Source organism: Oreochromis aureus, linkage group 15 (genome assembly GCF_013358895.1).
Source record: "Oreochromis aureus strain Israel breed Guangdong linkage group 15, ZZ_aureus, whole genome shotgun sequence".
NCBI lineage: Eukaryota > Metazoa > Chordata > Actinopteri > Cichliformes > Cichlidae > Oreochromis > Oreochromis aureus.
Window position 1 is genome coordinate 17,744,150 of NC_052956.1, and position 27,037 is coordinate 17,771,186.

A 27,037-nucleotide genomic window follows, 5' to 3' on the forward strand; every position below is an offset into this window, starting at 1 on the left:
TCCTAAAAATGGTTTAATTATTTAACAAAATCTTTTTCCTTATTTAACTTTGTTTTTTTTAATATGAGCAGAAAGCTGATGTGGCGTTGCAGTTTTCAGTGCAGGGACACCAATATGAAACATCTTTTTGATGTCCTGCACGTGTTTTTCTTGTTCCTATCACTCTAGTCAAGCCCATAACTCATATTCTATTTACCCAACATGGACTCATTCTAGTATACTGAAAAACTGAAAGTCAAGGTCTTTGTTTCCTTTTCCGACTCTCCTGAAATGCCAAAACATGCCAACTTTTTCTTATATTGAATGAAAGGCATTCCCGTGTGCCATTACTCTGTGCAAGTGTTAATTTAATTTATGTCATGTCTGCAAAATAATGTCAATAATTCAGTCTTTGTAAATGTGTAAATCTTTAAATGTAAAATTGTTAAAAGTTGCAGCAATGTAAAATGCCCATTGTTACGAGCTGTTGTGTTAAATATGATATATATGTTATCAGAATTTTTAAGCAGCCTCTGGTCTTTTCTTTGGCAGATTTTGTGATCTGGTCAACAGCATAACAGAGGAAGCCTGGAAGTGTCAAGAGGAAGGAGAATGCGACACTGATACCTTAGAGGTGATTATTTTCGTGATACCAAAACACTTCCTCTGAACATAATGTTCATAATGCTTCCTAAATTAATAATTCTGCACCTCTACCTCTAAGCACTGTTAATGAGAATGAAAAAATCCACAAGTTCATTATTCTGCATTGTTTAGTCGCATCCTGTTGTGTTTCTGCGGTGTACTTTGCCTGCTTTTAAAATGCCACAGGAAATACGATATGATGTTGTCATGAAAAGAGACGAAGTGCTGACAGTAAAAAAAAAAATTTTTTTAAAGAAAAAACAGAAACCCATCTTTCAAAAGATAATTAGAGCTCTTCTTCTTTACTGACAGCCTACCGACTCTTTTCATGCAGCATTTATTACTCAGTTATTAAACGGTGAACGATGTGTTTTTGCTCTTGTTTGATCAAATTCCCATCTAGCTTTTCTAATCCAGTTCGGCACAATTTGCATGATAATAACTGGATTGAAACTCAGCTTTGAACGCTCAGACAGGAACAGTAGCCCGCTGGGATAAGGCCTGGATTTTGTTCATGTGCTTTGTGTGACAGCGCAGAACAGGCACCTGCTGTTGCGTTCGCTTGCCTTCTACCAGCAGAGCCTAGGGAAAAGAATAAGCTAATTACGAAAAATGCTGCCGCACCCATCTTTGACTCAGCATGGCACAGATCAAATGAGTAACAGGTTTTTCTCATGGGGATTTTTATGCGTGTGATGCAACTCTAATCAGCCTGCACTGAGGGACGGTTAGTCTTCAGCTTCTACCGTCCCTGAAGAACATAACACAAAATTGGGCTCTTGAGGAGTCGTTGTAAGCATTACTCACATTTTTTAGAAAACTTTGATTTTGAGGTGTTTTTAGGGGGAAGGAATCAGTGGAACAAAGCTAAGGAAATCGTGTTAAGAAGAAAAGAGCCTTTATTAGTTATAAAAACTCAATCAGACGTGTTTTAAGGGAGTGAAAAGACTTGCTGATTTCTTTCATTCGTGCAACAGGTGCCAAACCGGTTCAGCAACAAGAGAATATTCATTTATGAAACAGTTATAACATAAATATAAGAATGCAGTGGGAACCCAGAAAAACTGGTTTACTATGTTCAGATTTAACTCGTGCTTTACTCATTAAATCACTTTTATAGCTGGACTCTATTTTAACTATTAACTATTACAATTTATTTCTCTTTGTCATTGTAAAAATGCATGATGGGTGTATTTCTACTGGTCAATGGACAGTGACATTTAGTAACCTCATGTTTTGGGTACTGGGATTTTGCTTTGATTCTTTATGGCAAATACCGTATATATTACTATATTTATTTTTTTTATGACAGTTTGCATGTTTCTCTTGTCTCCACAGTACGACTATGAGTATGATGAGCACGGAGAGAGAGTGGTTCTGGGTAAAGGCACATTCGGAGTGGTGTACGCCGGTCGAGACCTCAGTAACCAGGTCCGACTGGCCATCAAAGAAATACCAGAGAGAGACAGCAGGTCAGAAAAACAGCCATTGTGGGAGTTTTTGTTCTTTGTTTTTTAGTAATCACAGGGGAACAATGTTGCAATATGCATGGAGGAATGAATCATTTCTATTATTGTTTGCTACAGTAGCAGGAAAGTCTGCCAGTGATGATATTCCTGTTACTCAGAGGAGGAATCCTGTTTTTCATGACCTTTGCTGTATTGCCAAGTCTAAGACTGGCTCATAATGTAGCTGGTAGACTGATGAAGAAACGGCTGGATTCGGTGTTTCCCACATAAACTTTATTTGGGCAGGCTGGTCAAGCATATTAACCGTCAACCAAGCATATTTGGTAGTGAAAGTTTTAGCTTTCTTTAATTTTATTAATAAAATACCCCGCTCTTACTTTGAAAAATCAGCCAGTCAGCTAGCCTGGTCGTTTCTGTCTAGTATGTCCTGACTGGCTCACTGGCCAGGCAATTGTTGTAGGGACATTTCATGTCCCGTTACACTGAGGTTACCTAAGCTGCAGAATAAGCACCACTGTTGGCAAACTCACAGGAGAGATTGTGACAAATAGTGGATTACAATAATCATCAAAGCACTTGGTTATTAAGTTATTTCAATAGGGGCGCCTTATTAAGATCATATGTAACAATTCAGTTAGAACAGCTTGTGTGTGCCTTTTTTCACCACACTCATGCATATGTATGCCATATGATGACATGTTTAAGTCTTTTGGCAGATCATCTGTTTATTGTACTGCACAAAGATTGAATTTCAGCTCGAATGTTAACAAGTGTCTGCGCTGTTAATGTCTCATTTCATTCAGCGCAGCTCTGGAGTGTCATTAAAAATTAGTCCTTTTCTCTGGCTGAGAGTGCCAAGCTCAGTTCAGCTGTGTCCCTGGTGGTTTCTGGCTCTCAGAGCACTGGTATCCAGTTGAGTGACTGGTTAGTGGAGAGCTGTGAATGCAAACTCCCACCCTCTGCCTTTTTATTCCCATCACTGTCTCTGCTCGAAATGCTTGTCTCCACATAGTTCCACCTACTCATCTCATACTGCAAGACTCTTTTGCAGACTAGATGATTTCACACTTTGTTCCTCTAATCACATCAGCAAGCCAGCAGGGCGCTCAACTGCAAAGAATGTGGAGAATTTGGGTAAATAATTCACAAGTGGAGTGAAATCTCAAGATAGGGAGAGAGGGAGAGAGAGAGCGAGAGGCAGGGTGTGATTCATGTAGAGAGCTGAATGTGAAAAGAAATTGCTCACGGGCATTTCTTCCCAGTACAGAGGTACCTGTTGTTCTGGTCAGATATCAGGACTTAGCGTCGGTTTGATTTTCTGGTTTAATCTTTTATTTCTCAGTTTGTCTTGTTTTTACCAGGTTTACTTTACCTGAAGGAGAAAACACATTAGCAGGACACCGCCACAAGCAAAGATAGTTACTTATTTTAACAAATCGTTGTTTTGTGCAGAACAAACTGTCTAATATATGTAAAAAAAAAAAAAAAACAAGATTTTTTTTAAAAATGTATTTTAGCTCTTACATTTACTTCCATTATTTGTGGTTTACATGTTTGGCTAACAGTGTTCCTGGTTTGATCAGATTCCTTTGGGGTTACATCTGGAAGGGCACACAGCATTTAAAAATCTGCCAAATCAAACATGTGGCGCTACCTGCTGTAGCTCATATAATAACAAAATTGCCTGTTTGAATAAAGAGAGTATTTATAGACTCACGAGACGCCAACACATTTGGCTATTTAAGTGTGCTACTCATACACTGGGCAGCACAGTGGCACGGTGGTTAGCACTGTTGCCGCACAGCAAGGAGGTCCTGAGTTCAACTGGGGTCTTTCTGTGTGCAGTTTGCATGTTCTCCCAGTGTTTGCGTGGGTTCTCCCCGGGTACTCTGGCTTCCTCCCACAGTCCAAAGGCATGCAGTTAGTGGGGATAGGTTAATTGGTCAATCTAAATTGCCCATAGGTGTGAATGTGAGTGCGAATGGTTGTCTGTCTCTGTGTGTTAGCCCTGCGACAGACTGGTGACTGTTACTTGTTTTTACACAGGTACTCTCAACCACTTCATGAGGAGATCGCCCTCCACAAGCACTTAAAGCACAAGAACATTGTCCAGTACCTGGGCTCTATCAGCGAGAACGGCTTCATCAAGATCTTCATGGAGCAGGTGCCTGGAGGTGAGACGCTTCCTGATGCTGTGGAAAAAAAACTGTTAGAACTTAATTGTCCTGAAATAGTTTTTATTGTCCACATGGGGGAAAACCGGTATGAAACAAAATCAATTTGTTGATGTCAGAATATGTTATTTCCAGTCATACTTACACTAACAGTAAAAACACTGTTTGCATTTATAGATAAGATGGGTGATTTGCAGAGAAGTAGTATAAACCTGTACATAATGGCCTTAGTCCTCTGCTGCTAATCTCTGCTGAGAGTGAGTATATTGATCATTGTTGTACTTTGTCCCCTGGTGTTCAGGGAGTCTGTCTGCGCTGCTGAGGTCCAAGTGGGGCCCACTGAAAAACAATGAGCCCACCATCGGCTTCTACACACGGCAGATCCTGGAGGGGCTCAAATACCTGCACGACAACCAGATTGCACACAGAGACATCAAGGTAACAAAAGAAGGGTTTTTGCAGAGTTAACAATCTGTTGGTTCATCTTTGTGACATCTGCAGGCTCATTTTCAGAAAGGCTTTGTATAGATAATTGGGGTCGTAAGCACAGACTGCATATGAAAGATGGATTGAACAATTGGACTCTGGAGTATTAGTTTTTGGAGCCAGCCAACAGTGACCATGTTTAGGTGAAGGGTTGAAGCAGAAAGTAATCAGCTAATGTTATCAAGCTGCATTCATACAAATTATGAGTGCGACAAAGAAAAGTACAGACAACAGATTCATAAAATACCAGAATTTTATTCACCGAAATTGAAGTATAAACTTCCTGGACTGCCTGTACCTGACAACAGGCCTTGTTCAGATAACTTCATAACTAATACACTCAAAGGGACCAGTACTACAAACACTTGGTAAAGGTCCAGTTCAGTGGACTTCTTAGTTGAGATAAGGACTTGCAGACAGCATAGCGCTACAGTTTTTTTTTGTGTGTGGGTATGTGCCAATCAAAGCAGTCACTACTTAACGTTAATATCCAGAACGGTGAGACTGAAAAATATCCACCTTCAAAGGGAAACTTGCTATAGAGACCAAAATGTCTTGTACCAGATAGTAAAGATGCTGTTTAACGCTATAAAATTGGGCCATGCTTTAACATGGGGGTCAGTGGAGATTCATTTGTTTTTGCAGCCAACCTCATATAGCCATTCTTGAAACTGCAGTTTTTGCACTCATGTTAAAACCCAGGAGGTTTCAGACAAAATAAACTCAAAACATCTTAAATTTCCTCTCATTGTGTGCACTTTACAAAGTGCACTAGATTACCACAGCACAACTTTGGAAAAAAAAAGTGTGTAGGACATGATGCATTTTTAACCTTTACTTTAGGTTTAGTAAACAGAAGACCTAGTAAGTGTGAGAGCTACAGTAAGTCGACAAACATGCACCAACTACAGAAACTCGAGTTCTGTCAGCAGGAAAAGAAGAAAGAAGTAAGTGCCGTGTGACAGACAGATGATCTCTGCAAGGTCTGCTGCAAAAACACTAGCTGAGAAATTAAATAAACATTTTTCGTTCTGATCAGCTTCATACTCCTTACATGTTTAATTTAGCACCTCCAACTTTATGAAACATTATCACTGTCATACTTTGAAGCTCATTCTCATTGCTAACGAGTCAACTGATGGTCAGAAACCTCTTCTCTTCTCTTATTTAATGCAAATAGTGCTTCAGTATTGTCTTTTTTGAGGCAAATCAAGCCCCTTTACTTTCAGTGTCCAAAATGAGGAACAAGAGGTGGCACAATCACACAGACCTCTAACCACAAGACTAAAGTTTTAGGAATGTCTGGAATCAGATGTGTTTATATAGTCAACATTTTATTTCACTTTTATATTTGTTTCCTGTCACTGTTTATGCACATGTTCAGGTGTAGGGGGGAAGTCATCCATATCTGCACCAAGCTTCTCTGGTATTTCCTTGATTACCACGGTTTTCTGTCACTAGCCCTGACCAAATGTCTTCATAAGATGAGCTGGAACCTTTAAAAGTTTTAAAACACTCACAAACTCAGGTTAACACTCAGGTTTTGCTTGCTATGAACTCATTAAAAAGGTACCTTTGCTTCCACTTTAAGTGATGGTAAACTCAACAATCTTTGCTCTAAAAAGCTTCCAAGAGATAAATGATTCCCCAGCAGTCTGACTTAATCAGATCAAACAGAAACCTTCTAAATCTGGAATTCAGAAAAGTCTTTTTAGCACAGAATTCCCTCCTGGTGTTTCTCTGGACAGATCTTCTTCACTTAGCAGCAGTGGATGCTCAGTATCTTAAAGGGGACTTGGAAGTAAAATCATATTTAATGCACATATGGATCCCTGAATGTTTTCAGACTGCAAACTTTACAACACGTCTGAGGAATGTAAAGATAAAAACAGGGGGAAAACGCACAGTACTTAGAACTGATAAATCTTTCTTCCACATGCAAAGACGCACAAGAAGTAATCAGATGTTGTTTTTTGAAAAAAGAGAAGCTTTCAGAGTGATGTGATTCAGCTCCTGCAGAATTTCAGTTTTTAGGGTGTGTTAAAACCTTGTTTGCTTGTTTGTAGTCTGAACATGTGACTGTTTGCACAGCGACTTTGATTTGCTGCAAATGCATTCAAAGAGCCTCCCAGCTGCTCACACCATTTTCTTTGCTAGCCCATTGGCTACAACAGGAATGATTTTTTTTTTTAAAGCAAGTGACGCTCCCTTTTTTATCTCACTTAAAGCAAACCAACACTCATAACATTCCCATCATAGGTAGTCATTAGAGTTAGAAGCCACATCCTTCTGAGTTAACATATCAGTCATATAAGCTTCATTAGCACCACATAAATGTTAATCACCTTGTTTTGACTTAGAGCTCCTCCTCCTCCCACACATGGTGTTGTAACCTACTGTTTCAAGATTTGCAAGCACCTCACGTTATCAATGCTATCACGGCTTTGGAATTTGGTGCATCTGTTCTCATGAATGTCTTTTCAATCCACAGGGTGATAATGTACTCATCAACACCTACAGTGGCGTCCTGAAAATATCAGATTTTGGCACATCCAAAAGGTTGGCTGGGATCAACCCCTGCACTGAGACTTTCACAGGTACAGTCCGACCCACTATCTAGATTATTCCCTTCCCCATAAGCAAGCCAGTATGGAATACTTAAGCCAAGTAGTTGTCTCCCCATAACAGGGGAGACAACTAGAAAACTTTATGAAACATCCTTTGTTAAAATTTGCTCAGTAGTGTCTGAGTATCGAGCCTACTGCTGTTCTTTGATTGTGACTATTTCAGCGCAGTAATCCCGTTTCAGTCCTTGGACAGTATGTGATATTGCTAAAAATAGCAGACTGTTCCTATTTAGAAACTCTGGCTTTGGCGTGAGTCTGCAGTTAGATCAGCCTGACTTGCAGACCTGTAATGTCAGCACTGCAGTTGCCAGTTGCAGCATAGTGTGACCTCTGGAATTAGAGCATATGACTGCTGCTCGAGGCAGACGGGGACTTACCCTGGAAGGCGGAGCTCTTTCAGGAAACTGGGCTACTCCTTGTTCTTAACCCACGCCTGCTATAAATGTGTGCTTGCCTGTTTTTAGCTCAGTACACGAGCTTTAAAAAGCAGCGGATAAGCAGCCTGCAGGCTATTATTAGAACAAAAGACTCCCTTCAGTGTGGACCTGAAAATGTTGCTTTGGACTGAGCTGTGATTAACTGACAACACTGAAACTCGTTGCTGTTTCTCACATAAGGCCATAAGCCTCGTTTAATCTTTTCTAACCTGATTGGCAATTTGCAGGAATTGTGTCATCACTTTTAGTTAGCTCCAATTGAAGCTATTTTTGGCATTTACATCAGTTCTTTCACAACCCTGCTGACGCTACTTTTACCTCACACAGACATCATCGGTTTATGAATATGATCAAAAAAACAAAAGCCAGATGAAAGTTATTTTTAGTAGTTTTTGTTGGAGCTCTGCAGTGCAAACCGGAAGAGTTACCAACAGCAACAGTGATTTCATCATTAGTGTTATACAAGCTCCAAATTCCCAAAAAGTTGGGACACTTTTTAAAATGTAAATAAAAAAAGAAGTCGTATTTTTTATTTCATGCTGTATTAATAGATGCAGTTTGTGGTTTAGCATTGTCCTGCTGAGATATGCAAAGCTGTCCCTGAAAAAGACGTCTGGGATTGGAGCATATGTTGCTCTAAAACCTGTATATACCTTTCAGCATTGATGGTGCCTTTGCAGGTGTGCACACTGACATTTCCATAGGCACTAATGAACCTCTGGATGGTCTCTTCGTCTGTACAGAGGACGCTGCGTTCATGTTTTCCAAAAAGATTTTAAAATTTCAATTCATCTGAGCACACAGCAGTTTTCCTCTTTGCCTCAGTCAGTTTTAAATCGTTTTGAGCCCAAAGAAGGCAGCAGTGTTTCTGGATCATAGTCACCATATCAGAGTCATGCCTGTTTTTAATGCTGCACTGTTTGAGGGCTCAAAGATCACAGGCATCTAATATTGATTTTCAGCATTGTGCCAAGCACACATGTTGTTTACATAAGCAAGAAATAAATCATTAAAACTCTGGTATACCTCTCAGCTGAAGTGTACGTTTCACCATGAAACTTGGCGAGAATACCAGCAGTGTCCCTTTTAGTTAGCATAAGTAATGAAGCATTCCCTCCTCGTTCCCTTTATAGCTGTTGCATAACCTTGTGGTTTGTCCAGGTTTGTTGACATTCATACACTGAGTTGCTGCACTTTACTTTTACAACATTCTAGCAATGCTCTATTAGTAACAGGAGTGAGTTAGATATGTCCATCACAAATTCAGTCTGGGTTTCAAAACCTTTACACCCATAATCCACCCACAACCTCCTCTAATGCTCACTAATTGAAATGTTTTGTTTCATGTATGCGACATGTAAAAAATTCGAGTGGTTGTATTTCAGTTTTCATTATGTGTTTATTATCGTTTTTTTGTGCGTCATTTTTCAGGCACATTGCAATACATGGCTCCTGAAATTATAGACAAAGGCCCACGGGGATACGGCAAACCAGCAGACATCTGGTCCCTTGGCTGCACCATCATAGAGATGGCCACTGGGAAGCCACCTTTCTATGAGCTGGGAGAACCACAAGCCGCCATGTTCAAGGTGAGAGATTTGAACAGCGACATATCCCACTATCCTGCTGGGTAAGATGTCTAATTTTAGAAAACTGAAAGTAGAAGGCTGGCGAGCAGCTGTTTTCATAACGGCATCTTTCAGAAACAGTGGCAATGAACAGCTGCAGCTCTGCCAGGTCAATAAATATGAGGATGTTTGAGAGCTGATAATTGCACCCTTGAGAAATCCAGTATGACAGGGCAAAGAGTTTGCCATCACGTGTTATTAGCATTTTAGCTTTACTCATTTGCTCCAAATGCATGATATCCTATCTATGTCTTTTTCAAACCATGACTAAAACCGAGTTTGTTTCTACAAGAGAAAGACTGAAAACTCTTCTTCTTACATTTCTGAGTAATGTCTTGGTTAGCATTAACAGGGAAACTTATGCAACTGCTGATCAAGAAATCTCCTAATACCAGTAGCTGTCAATCATGCACCAGCCAAACCTGTAGTACTGTTAGGATAAGTCTTGTATGAGCTAATAAAAAAAATAAATCTGCCCACAGAAAAACTGCAAAGTCATACAAGTAAATATCATGTTTAAACTTGAAGTCAGCATACAAGAGGAAACTCGCTGAACACACTGAAACTGACAAATACTTTTCTATTTTTTTCTCTTCTCAGTGCAAGTTTATTTTGTTTTTCATTTACCCTTTGCTCAAATAATTTCAAATATTTGTTCTCTGACCTTATGCAATGGTACCATTTTAGGCTTTTTTAAATACTTATGATGTCAGTAAGAAAAAATGTGGTCATCTCAGGCACACAGCTGCTTTTTATACCCTCTGTTTAAGAGGGGAAGACAGCTGACTTAAAGGGAGATTGAAGGTATCTAAAACTGTTTCACACACTCGATGACGTGATTGGTTAGATTGAAGCTCACTTTAAGATAAATATAAAACTACTGTAACAGAGTTCAAGAACTGAACTAAAACCCCTTTATTCAGAGCACAAACAGTAGATACTTGCAGCTTTTATCATCTTGGAAGGTCATTGTTTAATAAAGAAGGTGACTCAGCTGTTATCACATGACTTAAACATGACACCATCAAGTGTCTGCTTGTGGGGAAAAATCACGAGAGAAACTGTTTGTTCAGCTGGAGAAAGGAGAGGTGGAAAACTATAACTGTGTCTGTTCTCTTTGGAAAAACCCTACCTTATGACTTCATGCCTCCAACATGACACCATGTACCATGCTTTAACCTTTGCCAACCATCCAACACACCCAGGGCTGTTTATGGAAACCTATTGTGCATATAAACAACTAATATACAGAGTACATTCTGTCCATTACATCTGTTTTATTTACAAAATTATGTTCCATGTATTTAAAAAAAAAAAAAGGTGCTCAACATAAAGAAGTCAACTAACAAACAAAATATCCCCCCACTCTTTCATGCATGCTTATCAGTTCCCTCTTTTTATGAAAACAAAACCAGTCATTCTGCACCTGCATTGGTTTCAATCTGCAGGCTGTAATCTGACCAAGCCCAGTAGAAACTACAAATACTGTCTGTGCACGAACATTTGTTTGAATGCAAACAAAAGCATAGCTCTGTAAGAGGAACTTCCACTGTGGGCCTTTAGTTTCTGTGTGGGTGTGTCTTTGCTGGATCTTGTTAACCACTCAGTTTACACGTGCATTTGCTTTGGATGGAAATTTAAAGCACTCTGTACAGTGAATTATTGTTATAAGCTACGTGTGGCCCATTAGGGGCAGTAGAGATGTTTAAGAGATGTTTAAGAGCTCTGAATCATGGAAAATTCCATGATTCAGAGCTTTGACAGGAGTGCTGTAATGTTTTCCAGACGATGTGATTTAATTAAGGGGCTATGAATCCAAACAAGGAGGCATATGCTGCTCTGCTTCGGATGCATTGAAGTTTAAAGAACATGAAAGGGGAAACTTGGATCTCATCACATTTTATCAATAAGGATCACACCATTTAAAGAAGTGCAAGTACAGTCACAAATCTCTTAGGGGATCATGTGTTTTGTCTGCACTTTGCATTGTAGCATTTCTTAAAGATTCGTGATATACTTTCAGTCATCTTTCTGGAATTTCTCAAGGGGTGGGATATCTCCCTGCTAATCTTAAATTCCTGCACATCAACAACAGGAATTTCTCATGTTTTTAATGAGAGACTCGTGCTCGAACTTAAAGTATTATTACTTTCAGCTGCTGCCCCAAGTCACAGCCAGGCCTCGTGGATAGTCTCATATTCAGACATCACTGTGTAAACACTGCTCTGCTCTTTGCTATTGCTTCTTAAACTTAATCAGATAATTTGCCCATTTCAGCAACCTCACGCTGTCTCGGTTATTTTAAACTTGTTTCAGTCAGAACCACTGTAGTCAAAAGAAGTTACTGTTAGCTGTTTAAATTTTCCACCTCCCCGTCTTTCCATGCAAGTGCACAAAAAGCATGTTATGAGAGCAGCAGAAGCAAGGCTAGCTGTACAGAACAGGGAACTGGGATTAAGTAGGAAAGAAGGAGTTGTGGTGGAAGTGGGCTGCAAAGTGGCTTGCAGGTGAATAGGCACAATGACCAGGCTAAAACAGCTTTAACAGTACACCATATATGAGATTTGCCAAAAGGTTAACGCATCATCTAATGTAGGCAGGCATTGAGTGATCTGCCAGGATTGCAGCTTAGCTTGACTTTTTGTCCTGCTTGAACTGACACTATGCTCATTTCTTTAAACTTGTTATATAGATTCTGAGTACCTTTCATGCATGTCATTCTTGTGCAGGTGGGCATGTTTAAAATCCATCCAGAGATCCCAGAGTCCATGTCACCAGAGGCCAAAGCCTTTATCCTTCGCTGCTTTGAACCCGACCCGGACCGACGTGCCACCGCGCTCGACCTGCTCACTGATGAGTTCCTCACCGTCACCAGCCGAAAAAAGAAGAGCAAGGGCAGCTTCACAGGTGGATCAGAGCATAGCTACATGACAATAACATTATTACCAAGACTATCCCCTCTATAACTTAAACTTCTTTATTTATGCACACTCGTTTTATTTCAGGAAAGTTTGAGACTCTTTGCTTTGCAGTTGTGCTAGTTTCTTCTATCTCCTTCACTCTGTTTCACTACGAGCACCGAGCCGAGCAGACGAGAGACCAGTGAAGCAATTATAGCATTACAAGTAATGAAGAGAAATGATTATATACTGTATGCACAATAAAAGCTCCACAACAAGGACTTATCTGTTTACAACAACAAGAGTGTGAGAATCCAGGAGGGGGAGTTACCTTAATCCCAATGTGAGGATGCATCATCTCATCTCAAGCCTCTTAGACCAAGAGCTACAGAACAATAGCGGAGGCTCACATACAAACTAGAACACATTATTATAACATTGTTAATCCATAAGACCAATAAAAAGTGACTTCAACTTTTCAGTCAGACTGGTAAACAAAGTTTCTGAAAGAGACCTTCTTTGTTTGACATAATTTTCTCTAAGTGTAACAAATTTCCTAATTTCTTCAGCCACTTATTGAAGGCTGCATGTATGTCCGACTTCCAGGATTGTAGCAGAATTCTACGTACTCACAGCCTTGATAAGGAAATGGCGTGAACCTCTTAATGATCTTGCCCACTGCTGAAATCAACCACCTCAAGTAATGCTCTAAGAGGGGAAAAAAGAAACTCCCCATTCAAAGCCTATCGAGCAACAGCCATTTTTAGGAGTTGTCAGTGTAGAATAAATGAATAGTCTATATCCTATTGATATTCTGTTGCTATTCTGTTATTATTGTTATGAAGTCGTCTAAATTTTAATAAAGTTACAAACAGCTTCATCTTTTTAGATTAAGCTTTTAAGCAAATAGTTTTCAGTAGTAATACTAGTGGCTACAACCAGAAACCAGAAAGCTTCCAGTATCAGAAATCAAAAATCTTTGTTTGTAGTGATTAGTAGATTCATCTAGTGCCAAAACCGTTTTTTAATTGTTAAGAATTGCAAGCTCATCCTTCATTATTTGGATTGTAAAATAGTCATTTCCTGTTGGGTTTTCACCCCACGGCATCAGTCATGTGCCTTCGCAGCAGTGCAGAAGATTAGAAGAAGCTTTGTGCCTCGCTGCATGCTTGGAATGTTACCCTGCTTTCTGTTTTGTTCTTTTTTAACTGCTGACACATATTTTCTGTTTTTCCCTGCAGCTCTGACACCAGGATCAGGTGAGTAATTTTGCTCTCTGCGCTTTTTCAGACACATTTACCACTAGTGGGAGTACTTTATAAACTAGATGTCATTTCCATGAAACATCACCCTGCTTTACTGAATAGGATCTGGGCTGCGGTTTACATTTTTCTCTTGGTGGTAGCTACCTGCCTTGTACGACTCTGCCCTTTTGCCAGCATTCAAGATAGAGAGTAAACAACAAGATGGTTTCCCAAATGCTTGAATATGTTTTGTAATCTGTTTCATCAGTTGCACACAAACACCATAACAGATAGAAAGCATGCTGCTATACAGCGAAATCTTTAGTTAGATGATGATGAAACAAACACCTTTACGATTTTGTTCCATCTTCTGTTCCCTGTGTCTTCTAGAGTATCTCCGCAGTATCTCGCTGCCAGTGCCTGTTGTAGTGGAAGACACCAGCAGCAGCAGCGAGTATGGCTCCGTCTCCCCTGACAACGACCTCAACACCAACCCCTTCATCTTCAAGCCAAGCGTCAAGTGCTACAGTGAAAAGGATGTCAAGGGCCAGAGGTCCCTCTTTCTCAGGTAGAACAACTTGGACATCTCAGACGAGTCATTTTGCCTTAAATTATTCATTCGTTGTTATAGCCTTATGACTATAGTATTGATTTAGACTAAACCAGTATAAAAAATGTAGTCACTGTGACTTACCCATTAGCTTATGTACATCCGTGTTGAAGCCTTGAGTTGAGATATCTTGAATTTTTTCTCTTTTTTTTCTAAAGCAGAGGCTGGCAAGCACGATTATCAAGCTCTATTCATAGACTGCATGGATGCATCACATAGATACCTGCTAATTAGTGCTAAATGAAATGTAAATAAAGTGTTAGAATTACACTCACCAAAATTGGATCACAGACTCCCCGGATGGGCTTTTAGTACAATTAACCACACAGCAAGACGTCGTCAGATAATTTAATTAAAATGCTTCCTTCTGTCAGAGTGGCTGATCCAATAAAAATACAAAAATAATATGAGATTTCATCACCTGTACACTTGTTTTAGAGGTTAAAATTAGCAACAGAAAACAAAACCATTTCAGTATCAGGTCGTGAATGTGTTTATTTATGCTGTAATCTTGCACATTGTACAAAGGGAGTCTATGGAGAATCACTCGTTTTTGAAGCTCGCCTCCAGTGGCTGTTTGAGGAACTGCAGATATTGACACAGGCCCAGTTTCATTGCTGGGTTTTTGTGTCCTACAGTGATTTAAATTTAAACATGTTCATGTTTAAAGCAATGCAAAAACTTATTTATCTTATATTTAATGTCACCAGTAAAACATAATTAATTAACCTTGCTGATTAGTACCAATAAGGAGGGTACAGCAATGATTTTAAAACCTGTACATAAAGAAGGAACAAAAAATTCAAACAGGGTTTCTACTTTTTCTACTCAGCATTCCAGTGGAGAACTTCGAGGACCACAGTGCCCCTCCATCACCTGATGAGAAGGACTCGGGCTTCTTTATGCTTCGGAAAGACAGCGAGAGGCGAGCTACCTTGCACCGTATCCTGACTGAAGATCAGGACAAGGTTGTGGCCAACCTGATGGAAGCCCTGGCACAGGTTGGAAACCATTGGGAATGAATAGATGGATGTAGAAGAACATTACAAGATCGACAACACACACTTGCGCACAGGCATTCCAGTGCAGTAGCCGGGCTGTGCATGGAAAGATTAGCTCAGCTGTTACAGTTAATTAAATGAGGGGACCAAATGGCCAAAGGGATACTCAAATGAATGACTAACAATTACTGAGAAATTGTAAGGTGAATGTTATCTTAGTTAAACAAATTTTAAACTGTACTAAAATAATTTAAACATGGAAAAAAATGTCTTAAGTCTATCTGATAGGGATGTTTAGTTGAAACCTCCTGTTGTAAACCTAAACCACCATTTTCATCTCTTCTTTCCCCGCTTGCCTCCTACCTCAGGGCTCGGAGGAAATGAAGCTAAAACCTCAGCACATCTCCACCCTTGTGGTGAGTCTTGCTGACTTTGTTCGGATGGCAGACAGGAAAATCATCGCCAACACCCTGTCTCAGCTCAAGCTGGAGCTGGACTTTGACAGCACTGCCATCAGTCAACTGCAGATCATGCTGTTCGGCTTCCAGGATGCTGTAAGTGCTAATAGAAATACCATGAAAAAGATACTGGGTCAATCCAATGAATCTCAGCTACACTTCATCTGAGTTATCCCACTGGGCTCATGAATAATTGATCATAATTGGAATATGAAATATAACCCAAATCAATAAAACATGTCTTGTGTTTGCTGCAGCTTTTTAGTTTATAACCAAGTGTCTTTAGCTTACCCACAGTAAGGATCAAATTTTAGTCTGTAGAGGTCACAAACCTGAACTGCTACATTGATGATTTGCTGCTGTAATTCTCCTCACAGGCTGATTATTTTCTATGATTTCCTGTTATTAAGTACCCATTTGAAGGCAAAGGTGCTTCTAGCCTCTGCATGAAACAAAGGCTCTGAACAGTGTAATTGTTGTCATTTGAAATGGGCTGCAGACAGCTGCGGGCTGCCTTGTTGCTTTTCTTCCTGCTCAGAGATTAGACAGATGACTGTGGAAATACTTGTAACCTTTAAGTGAGGCGATAAAAGGGGGAGATCTGTCAGGAGTAATTGCACATAATGTTAAAAGGCTCATCTGCTCTCCTCCTCAGAAATGCAGTTATGCAGATGAAATGACACGGAGCGAGGGGTTGTTTTCATATTTGTAAGTGGGATTGTGTAATCGTGCTGGTAGATGAAGCTCTGGTGCCTCCTGTTGGTCATCGCTGCAAAGAATTTAGAGCTTCACAGTGCGTGACTGCAAATATTAATAATGCCATGAAGAGTAGGCTGCTTTAAAAATCCCTTTGGGGATATTTAGTTATTGCAGCAGAGGTTAAAATGAAGTATAAACAATTCTCTTAAGAACAATTCTCAGAATGAAATCTGTGAGGCAAATACGAATGAACTCATTTTTATTTTAGGTGTAGAATCACTAATAGGTAAAACACTGTAAAACGTGCTCTTATGAGTGTGAAAATCTCCATTTCCAGGTGAACAAAGTGCTGCGAAACCACAACATCAAGCCTCACTGGATGTTCGCTCTGGACAACATCATCCGCAAGGCTGTGCAGACTGCCATCACGATCCTGGTGCCAGGTAGGATCATCAGTGTCTCGAGCAGAGCACCAGTAAATAAGTTATGACTCTTCCCTCAGGGCACGACTACTGATACAGGAGGAGGGCATTTGCTGCACAGGCCTGTGTGTGTTTACAGCTTAAAGACAGTTTAAAGACAGGAAGTGAAGGGGCGATAACTTGAATGGATGACAGACCTGAGTTTCATGCTTAGGCACATATTATGTTTAGCTGATTATAGGCCCAGATTGAAATGAGAAGTTTCAAATCTACAATGTGAAATTATATCCTGTTTTCACCAAAGAATTAAACTCATAAAACATCAATAGTAAGTGGGATGAGTGCTAAATTTAGCTGTAGTTATGTCACTGACACCCAGTGCTATTTTTGTTTTCTTCCTCCTTTGTAATGGTGTTTTGTAACAAAGAACCAACCATGTTCAAGTGTTTGCTTCATTATCAAGTTTTAATCTTTAAAAACAGACTCGAGTGGAAGTCTTATCATACGTTACAACAAAGTTCACTGCTCATAACCCATAGGAAGTATGCTGCATCAGTATCAGTACCAGATATTAGTTGAAACCTGTGATATATGTTGAATGTTGTTGTAACATATATAAATGTAACTAATGGTACATTTATACATATATATATATAGATATACATATATATATATACAGCAATATGGTGTACAAATCCCTTTTCAATGCATTATTGATACACTGCTGCAAAATATCAGTATTGGTATTAAATGATATGTGACAGCTTTACTCACCAGAGTCATCACTTCGCGTCTCCTTGTGGTGGAAATTATCAATTAAATGAGGTTAAAGATAACGGCTGTTACCTAAGTTGAGGTGAAAAAGAAGGAACCAACAGATAACAGTGGAAAGCAAATCTGAGTGACTACTTGAAACAGAAAATCTTGACATTTTCATTTTAGTAAACAAATTATTGGTAAATAAACTGTCTGAAACAATCCAGGGGTGTTTAGCTCATTTTAGTTCTTCGGCTACACGGAGCCCAATTTGTTCTTAAGGGGCTGAAACAGTAAAAATTTTTATAATAACATAACAAGTGTTAAAAAGTAGAATGCTTTTTTTGACATGTTTCTTTTAATATCTTGAGAAAAAAAAAATAGCAAGTGCAATTTCAACAATAAGCCTCAGTTTTTCACATTTGGGCACTTTAATGAAACAGCATTGTGTTAATCAAATGAACACAACTGACTCCAGTCTCTGGAATTAACAGTTCAGACAACCTCTCGTGATCACTTTTATTACAGGGCTTCCTCTAAAAGTGATTCTTTCTCTCTGCATGCAGAACTGAGGCCTCACTTCAGTCTGGCCTCAGAAAGTGATGCAGCCGATCAGGAGGACATCGATGACGACGGTGAGCCGGACAGAACCTCCACGCACCAGAGCAGGGCGCCTCCTGGCGCTGCTCATGATGACACGGTGGTTACCTCGGGAGTCAGCACGCTCAGCTCCACCGTCTCCCACGAATCCCACAATGCACAGCGCTCCGTGAGCATGGAGCTGGGGAGGATGAAGCTGGAGACCAACAGGTAGGCATCTGGTTGAAGGCCGTTAACAACAGCATAGGGCTTCGTCATTTATCCATAGTTTATCCGTTTTAACCTGCATCTCTCTGTTTTATTCCAGGTTGCTGGAACAGCTGCTGGAGAAGGAGAGGGAGTATCAGTCCATCCTGCAACAAGTGCTGGATGAGAGAGAGCAAGAGATCAGACTACTGAAGCTGCGAACTGAGCCTGAAGGTCTCTACTTTAGTCTGAATTACCTTCTCATACACCTTTTGCTGCTTCTGCTATATTCAGTCTTTACTTTTTAAAGCCAGCTATTTCTCGCTGAACAGACTCGACTTTCACTTCTGACTTTTAAATCAAAATGTACTTTATACTTCCTAGAGCCAATGTTAATTAAAAGTTTTTCCCTCTAGGTCAGTAAACAAATTAAACAAGCCATGACAGGAACAATGCACATGAACAAAGCTTTCTTATCACATACTGGAGGTGTAAATTAAGTGACTTCTAATTCTAATTTGCTGGTCTGATCAGCTATTCCAGTATTGTGTACAGATTGAACTCCGAGCTGGTGATGGGGGGGGTTGATTTTCATTGATGATGGTTGCTTTTCTGTAAGGGTAAAACTCATTATAAGAACTTGGTAGAGCAGCTTTAATCAATCTGCTACCATTTTCAGTCCTGTAGCTGCAAAGCGAAACTATTAACTTGCTACCTCATTATTAGACGGAGAACATTTAAATTAAGATATTTTCATCCACTGTGGCCATTTCTCCCATACAGAGGCTTTTATCTGACCAAATAAGAGCACACGTCACTTTGAAAGCAACATTTAGGGAGATTTAAGAATATTAAATGTTCAGTTTACACAACTGCACAAAGCTGTCAGTAATAGTGACTGTGACTTGTGATAACAAGGTTGCTTTTTTTATAGAGAAAAAGCAGCATATCCTGTTACTGCGACAGTAACCGCAGTTTTTCTTGCACCTTTACAAGCAAACATGAGTGCTGCTGTGAAATATGGAACTAACCACTGGGACATCATTTATTTGTTCACCTCCTATTTCACAGCCTCAGTTTTAGCACTTTATCTGTTTTAATGTCTTATCTGGTTTCTTTTCTCATATGATACATTAGCAGAGTGTCAATCAAAAGGTAGCTATGTCCAAAAACATCCCCAGCTCTGTCATCTTTTGGGACATTATTCACAATAAGAGCGTCGTGCTGCATTTTAATACAATATAAAACTTGTGACTGAGACCTTAAACTCTTTAGGAAACTACTTGTTGAAGTGAAAACCAAGACAGAAGCACAATACTCTCTCATAGATTTCTGTGATATCACACTTTATCCCCCCAGCTGGCCACTAGAAAGAATGATGATTAAAGCCCAGACCCAGCAGCTATGTCCATCTGTTGCATGCACTTCCTGTGTGTACGGCATGTTTGATCTCTCTTTAAACTGGTTGTTTTGTTAATGTTTAAATGTTTGGCTTATGGAGTCTTCTCAAAATCTTCTCTGTTAGACACCCCCACATCTTCGCATGACCTGGAGGGACAGAGGAGCCAACCTGCAGAGAGACGTGAAGACCCAGAGCTGACCAGCTGGCTGATGCGTTACGGTGCTGACCAGGATGCCATAGACAGGGTGGGTCTCTGATTTTTTGGTTTTTTTTTTAACAAAGCCCTTTTTAGAATGATGCAAGAAAAAAAACATTTCTGTAAATATAATTTTCTCCGCTTTGTTTCTTTAGATACTCAGTGAGGAGTATACGTTGAACGACATCCTTCATGATGTCACAAGAGATGATCTGAAGAGTTTAAGACTGAGGTAGAAAATGATTATTTTTTTTAACTTTTAAATATTTCTATATTTGCTTCATATTTTGTATTCAGTATTTAGTCCCCAAAATACGTGCCGAAACTTGTACCTGATCACAGGAAGAGAAACAAGGGGGTTAAGATGGGAGCGTTGCATAATGGGAGTGTGTTGTTGCATTTCCTGTTCTTACACAAAAGTTTCACAAGGCAGCTTTGTACTTCAGCAGTTCTTTGAGGCTAATATGTGAAGGACTTAATTTATCACAAATTCTGTAAATCTGTTTATAAACCAAAATTTAATTTAATTTGTAGGGACCTCACAGGTTAGTAAGATACTGCTCTTGTAAGTTCTGAAGTGGGCAGTTTGGTTTGGACGTAGCTATGTTGCCATGCTCAGGATGTGACGCTTAACCAGACGTCTTCTAGAATTTTATTAGGATGAAAATAGCTCTCAATAATTACTCAAACAGGTCACACAACACTTATCTAAACATGAATATTGATGTCTGCTACTGCTACAGTTTTCACCTCCTCTTTAAAGTTTCTTTGCAGCAGTGCAGGTCCAAGCATACTACTTACACTCTGTTCAATTTAGAGTGAAGCATGAATGAAACAAACTACTATAAAGTTCTTATTGGTTGTGTTTGATATCTGGCGCCACACAGTGGTCATATCAAACATTCAGCTGTACACACCATATCTACTAAATTGCTTCAGGGTAGGGCTGCTCGATTATGGCAAAAATGATAATCACGATTATTTTCACTGAAATTGAGATCTCAATTATTTGACGATATTTATTTAACAATAACAATGTATTGAATAATGGCTTTAAAGATTGTCAAAAAATAATATAAAATAGTGTGCAAATACTGATTACAGTGCAAATATTTGCAATATAAAAAATAAATGAAAAATGTAAACATCTATGTTTAGTGAACTTCAAAATACTGCACAATATTTGATCCACGCCTGACTCCATGAACCCATAATGTTTCCACCAATGTTCCTCTAATTTTTCATGTGTCTGAGCGAACACACAAACTCCCTGAGCGATCCCTTGGACCACTGTGAGCGACAGCAGACGTGTGCACTGTGGTCACGCCAGCATCTAATCCATCCAAGTTACATGGTTTATTAAAATAATCAAATTACAGCATTTACATTTATGTTAGACTACTTTTAATTAACTGCTTTAGCCCACTTACAATGAAAATGTAAAAAATCTTTTTCATGACCTGTGTAGTATGTTAACACTATTGGAAGTAAAAATAACTTGAACTCCAATTTTGAAAACACAACTTTCTTTCTTTTTTTTCTTTTTTTTTCATAAAGCTCTGACTTGTATTATGAGTATTATCTGTGGTCTGGGAGAGAGTCCTGTAACTCTCTGTCTGCCAAATACAGTATATAATGACCAATGCTGGGCAATTAATTATATAGTTACTACTTCAAAAAAGTAACTCAGTTTGGCAAACAACAAAGTTTTTGCAGCTATTTATTTTTTTTTAATGCAGCCAAGGCGTTTTTAAATAAACATTTCAAACTATTTACAGAACAATCAGCTGTTCTGCATCAAATCTGATGCCACACAAATCATTTGTGCCACTCCAAAAACTAATTTCTGTCCCCTATGAGATAAAGGAGAACAACAGCCTGATACCTGCAGGCCTGACAACAGGAGATGTATCACTCCTGTAACACCTGTAACATTCAGTACTCGCCTCATTGTTCTGACACACACAGCAAAACTACACTACACACTAACTACACACTAACTACACAAGATTTGCGCTAAACGTCTCAAATCTCTCACATCTCAGAACACCGCCACTCTCCTAAAACTTCCCCCCGTTTCTTAACAACTAGATGCCACGTTGCCATATCATTTTTGATTGGTCGACACGGTACTTTTTCTCGACCAATAGGAAAGGGTGGGGGTTTTTTTGGTTTTGTTTTTGCTCACAGGCGGAGAGTGCTTTCGAGCGTTTTCCTTATAGAACGCCGTTTTTACCGTTTCTTCCCGCAGTAAATATAAACAACGATAGTATTCAGGAAGAAAACCAAACATTGCATATATTTTTATCATAACTCTGGTTTTACGTGGCCTCTCAACACAATTTAAAAACTGGTATAAAGTCCACACTTTTTCCGTCAATTGTTCCGTCTGTCCTGCTCACATCTCCAATGGTTGTACACGTTGTCATTAATGTGGCTTCACTGCACATCAGCCACGCCGCTTTGCTAGCTAAAACACCGGTGTCGGCACATAAGGACGCTGTCATAGCCTGTCAACGACGTTGATTGGCTGCGTATATACGAATGTGAATCGCATTATTGGCTGGACTATAGGATAAGGTGGCATCGTTCTAATCCCACACAGGAGCAGCCAGTCACTTACTGACTAACACTGCAAAACAGAATTGTTAAAGTTTTAATTTTAATTTCAATTCAGGTTAGATTTTTTTTGTGCGCAACGCAGATTTTCTGTGCGCAGAGACCGTGCCAGCAGTGCGCAATTGCGCACGTGCGCAGCTTAGAAGGAACATTGGTTTCCACACCACTGAAGTCGTTTTACCTCTCTTTTCAACCAACGGCATTCTTTCTTCAGCAGCCATTATCCTCTCCAAATAACTTCTGCTTAGCTTTCCGAGCTTTCCTCGGGTCCTCTTAATTGTTGTGACGCGTGTTCGAAACGCAGAGAGATGCGCTGGATTTGCCACACGGAGCAGCGCGAGAGTAAAGCACGAGGGAGGTGCTAATAATCGGCTCAGTCATTTTTAATGATCGTTGAAAACCCAGATCGTAATCTAGATTAAAATTCGATTAATTGAGCAGCCCTACTTCAGGGTATCTGTAGGTCTTTTTTGTGTGATTGTATGTTTTGGGGTGGGGGTGGTGTTCCCCTCTGATGTTGCTGCATCAGAGGGGAACTTACTGTCTGCAAATCTGACACACAGGTTGGTTGAAATTGTGTCATGCAACAGGACAATGATCCCAATCACAAATCTTAATCCCCAATAGAATGGCTAAAAAAGCAGGAAAGGAATCAATAGCCCAGTCAAATTCCAGACCTCAACCACATTGATGAACTGAAGTAATGTTGTAAGGAAGAGTGGGCCAAAATTCCTCCACAACAACATGAGATACCGATAAAGTCATATAGAAACATTAGTTATTACACAGAGTCCTGGGAAAACTGTCTTTTTCATGACCGTACAGTCTTAACTCTGTGTGATCTTAAAATATTCCAAACTTACTTTGTTTGTGGGTATTTTGCAAAAACCTTCCTTGATACAATAGTCATCAACAGATATCAAAGTTGTGCTCATGAGTCCCTTCTGACTCTCAGGACAAAGTAAACCATTTAAAATATGATATTTTCACATAGGTTGACAGCTGATGGTTTCTTACAAATGGTATAATATTCATTAGTGTGTGCTTTAAGCTAACAGTATTTTGTTTGTCTTGACAGAGGTGGGGTCTTGTGTAAGCTATGGAAGGCCATCACAGACTACAGGCAGAAGCTATTCTAAGGCCTTAAGTGGTGACAGCCACTCAGAGAAGCCAGGACTTTTTTTTGTCCCCAACAACTCCTCTTTACCTCAGCGTTTATAAAAGCAAGATCCTGGAGAAGAAGCTGTGTTGACCATGTTCAAAGTGTGCAGCTTTCCACCCACACAACAATCTTCTGGAGTATTTTATAATTTTGAAAACGAAGAGTTTGGATATTAGGTCATTTTGAAAGTAAAAATTAATGAGAAGTGCCACTAGTTTTGTTATACCTGATGGACAGGGCACAGCTTTTGTTACAGGTGTGTTTAAAATGACAGCTGGTAGGAAAATCTATTATTGAAATCTTGAAAACTGTCAAAAAAAAAACATTTTCTCCTGTCTTTACAAGATGTGATGTTTACAACTGACCGTTTTCTAATACAGGCCTGAGATACAAAATACTACATTCATCTGTACTGATATTTTTATCATTGCTTATCTTATCACTACTTTATTTAAATGTGTTTTAATTTAATTGTTATAGCAATCTGAAGGATGTCATTCCATGTCCTGCTTGTGTTTTTTTTCTTTTGTTTTTTTCAAACTGAGACTTATTTAAATTGTCCATGCTTTTTTTTTTCCACATTTCCTTTTATAATATGAATCTACAATTTTATTTTTAAGAAATCTATTATGTAAATATAGTGTTATATAATTCTATGTGGATGACATTTATGTACTTTGAAAAAGACATCTCTAAACACAGTCAAATCTCCGTGTAGATTGGACCAAGTTTGCAATGAGCACATGTGAAAAATTAATTCTATATTATTGTATTTTCTAGTATCACAAATCATAGATCATACTCACTTAATTGACAAAATTGTGTTTATCTTGCTTGTGTTGTGTCAGCATCATTCAGTCAAATATATAAGTTGTAATGAAAAATCTGACATGCAAACAAACTTCATATGGAAGAACCTTGATGTCCTTTTTTATTAATATTTTAAACCATGACGTCAGAAATCGGGGGGGGAATCAGTGAGCCTTGTGTCTGTTTTGTTTCAGATCTGATTCATGTTGTGATATATTGTTAAAATAAAACTTTTCATCTTGAAGCTGTGAAGGAACTGTGTTAGAAGTGTTCTTCAACAATTCACTCTAAATGTGGGAGCAGGGATGATAATGGAAGTTGTTCTCCATAGTAAATTAAACACAAATAACTGTTGTTGTTTTTATTTTCAAAATGAATAAAAAAGGCACTGCCTCTGTTCCAAAAGAGTAATTTCTGCACTAATCATCTAGAGGAAAGGTCGTTCATTTAGAAAAACAAAACAAGCACTTTGCAATAATCTAGAGATTTCAGATCTACCATTTATCAGCTCAAACATCCAACGACATGAATGCTTCAAAAGCATCAACATCAGCTCTTCTCTGACAGCGTGGTGGGAGTTTCTGAAGTTGACAGAGTCTTCATTAATCCCATGCAAACGTACACCTATCTGGAACAACCCTGACATATTACAAAACAATAATATGATAAACTTTTCAGATTGGAGTAGTAAAGGAATCAAATACTTAGAACATATACTAGAAGGAACAGAATTTATTTCATTTGACAGACTAGTTACACAATATGGGATCAACAAGAAAAGATTTTAGAATATCAACAAATTAAATCCATAATAAAAAGAGATTTAAACCGGGTCAAGTTGAACTACAAACGCCACCAAGTGTGGTTCAATTTCTTACTCTTAAAACCCCAAATTACTATCCAAAATATACAGAATGCTTTCTAAAACAGATGAATCAATATCACTTCCTATTGCAAAATGGGAAGCGGATTTATCAGTTAACTTTGACCAAAACTTCTGGTCTCAGATTTGCTTAAAAACCTTTCATCTAATTAGAAATCCCAGTCTTCAATTAATTCAATACAAAATACTACATAGAGTGCACTATACAGGCCATCGGATGTTCAAGATGGGCTTTACGTCTACCAACAACTGCTCACACTGCCAAACCAATTCACCGGACAATTATATCCACGCTCTTTGGTTCTGTCCACCAGTTCAGAAGTTTTGGCGCGAGATATGTGAAGACTTATCAAAGTGTCTGAAATGTAACATTCCAACTTCCCCTTTAGTATGTTTGTTGGGCAGCTTAGATAATGTCACTCCGAAAAAGAATATAGCCCATATGGTTTTCACTGCACTATGCATAGCCAAGAAAACAGTCCTCATGAACTGGAAAAATAAAAATAATCTTAATTCTAACCAATATAGAAATTATCTATTAGATTACATTAGTCTTGATACAGCCTCTGCCACCACATCAGATCAATTGCTCTGGGCTCCTTTGATCAGCTCCATCACCTAGTGGGGGTGGGGGGTCTTAGTTTGGTCCCACCTTCACTGTTGTGATTGGTGTGGGGGTAGGGACAGGCTTAGGGCATCAGGGGTTCCCGGGAGCATCTTCCTTGGGGGCTCAACCGGGTAACGGTCATGGCCAATTAGGGGCTCTGTTGGCTCTTAGGTGACGGTTTCCTCGTGGCTGCGTGCAGCAGGGCTAGGGGAGGGTCTGTGCTGACGGACGTGGGTTACTGACCTGGTAGCCTGGCTGCCCCTGGGTGGGTCCGGGATGGGCGTGAGGTTCTGGGGGCGCTCCGTCTCTGGGCTGGGGCCCTGGCCAAGCCTCAGGGGCTTGGGTCCTGGTTGGTGTGTTGCCGGGGTTGTGGGCGGGTGGGTGTATGGGGGCCCAGTCCTGGCGCAGGGTGCCGCCTGTGCATCGAACCACCTGGGGGCTCTTCAACTGGTGGGGAGGTTGTCAAATCCTGCAGGAGATTTCCTCTCTTCAGGAACTCTCTCTACAGGAGGGGAGATACAGGAGAGGTGGAGGAAGATCTCAGCCTGGGCGTCTATTGTCTTGTGTAGTCTGGAAGATGAGTGGATGATGGGGTGGGTGCAGTTTTCTCTGTGGTGGGGTCAGGTGGACTGTCCCGGGCTCTGTGGGGCTGGGCGGCGTTGCTGCACTGGGCCCCGGTCCGGATGGGCCTGGGCCCCTTTCCCCTGGCAGGTTGCAGAGTATGGGGGTGCCTACTGGGGTCAGCGGGGAGCTGGCCCAGGGAGGGGTCACTGCCCCTCCTTCCTTCCCTCCCATCTCCAGCTGCCTCCCTCTTCCCGCTCCACCACAATCACCCACACATGCAGGGCCTTGGGGTAGGGGTGTGTCACCAGGGTGCAGAGGAGACATCCCCCCTCTGTCCCCTTCTGGCTGCCTCCGCCTCAATTTTATCCCACAACTTAGACATTCACATTACTCACACTCTCATTACACATACATATAGGATCTTGGGGGTGGGCACGCTACACGGATTCCAAATTACCATCAGGGTGTACACC

At 39.9% G+C, this 27,037-nt stretch overlaps 1 protein-coding gene across 1 annotated transcript in view; it reads left to right on the top strand.

The window, feature by feature from the left end:
• The window catches only part of map3k5 (mitogen-activated protein kinase kinase kinase 5), an 82,375-nt gene extending 57,613 nt beyond the window's left edge, over positions 1–24,762 (top strand). Inside the window, exons 14-30 of the mRNA XM_031728534.2 lie at positions 532–613; positions 1,963–2,096; positions 4,140–4,267; positions 4,569–4,705; positions 7,245–7,350; positions 9,249–9,406; positions 12,175–12,352; positions 13,587–13,604; positions 13,980–14,157; positions 15,032–15,200; positions 15,569–15,754; positions 16,695–16,800; positions 18,102–18,345; positions 18,443–18,555; positions 19,847–19,968; positions 20,075–20,151; positions 23,617–24,762. Coding sequence (XP_031584394.1) covers positions 532–613; positions 1,963–2,096; positions 4,140–4,267; positions 4,569–4,705; positions 7,245–7,350; positions 9,249–9,406; positions 12,175–12,352; positions 13,587–13,604; positions 13,980–14,157; positions 15,032–15,200; positions 15,569–15,754; positions 16,695–16,800; positions 18,102–18,345; positions 18,443–18,555; positions 19,847–19,968; positions 20,075–20,151; positions 23,617–23,677 — 2,197 coding nt within the window. The 3' untranslated portion in view covers positions 23,678–24,762. The remainder of the gene's footprint in view (positions 1–531; positions 614–1,962; positions 2,097–4,139; positions 4,268–4,568; positions 4,706–7,244; positions 7,351–9,248; positions 9,407–12,174; positions 12,353–13,586; positions 13,605–13,979; positions 14,158–15,031; positions 15,201–15,568; positions 15,755–16,694; positions 16,801–18,101; positions 18,346–18,442; positions 18,556–19,846; positions 19,969–20,074; positions 20,152–23,616) is intronic.
• Positions 24,763–27,037: the final 2,275 nt, after the last annotated feature.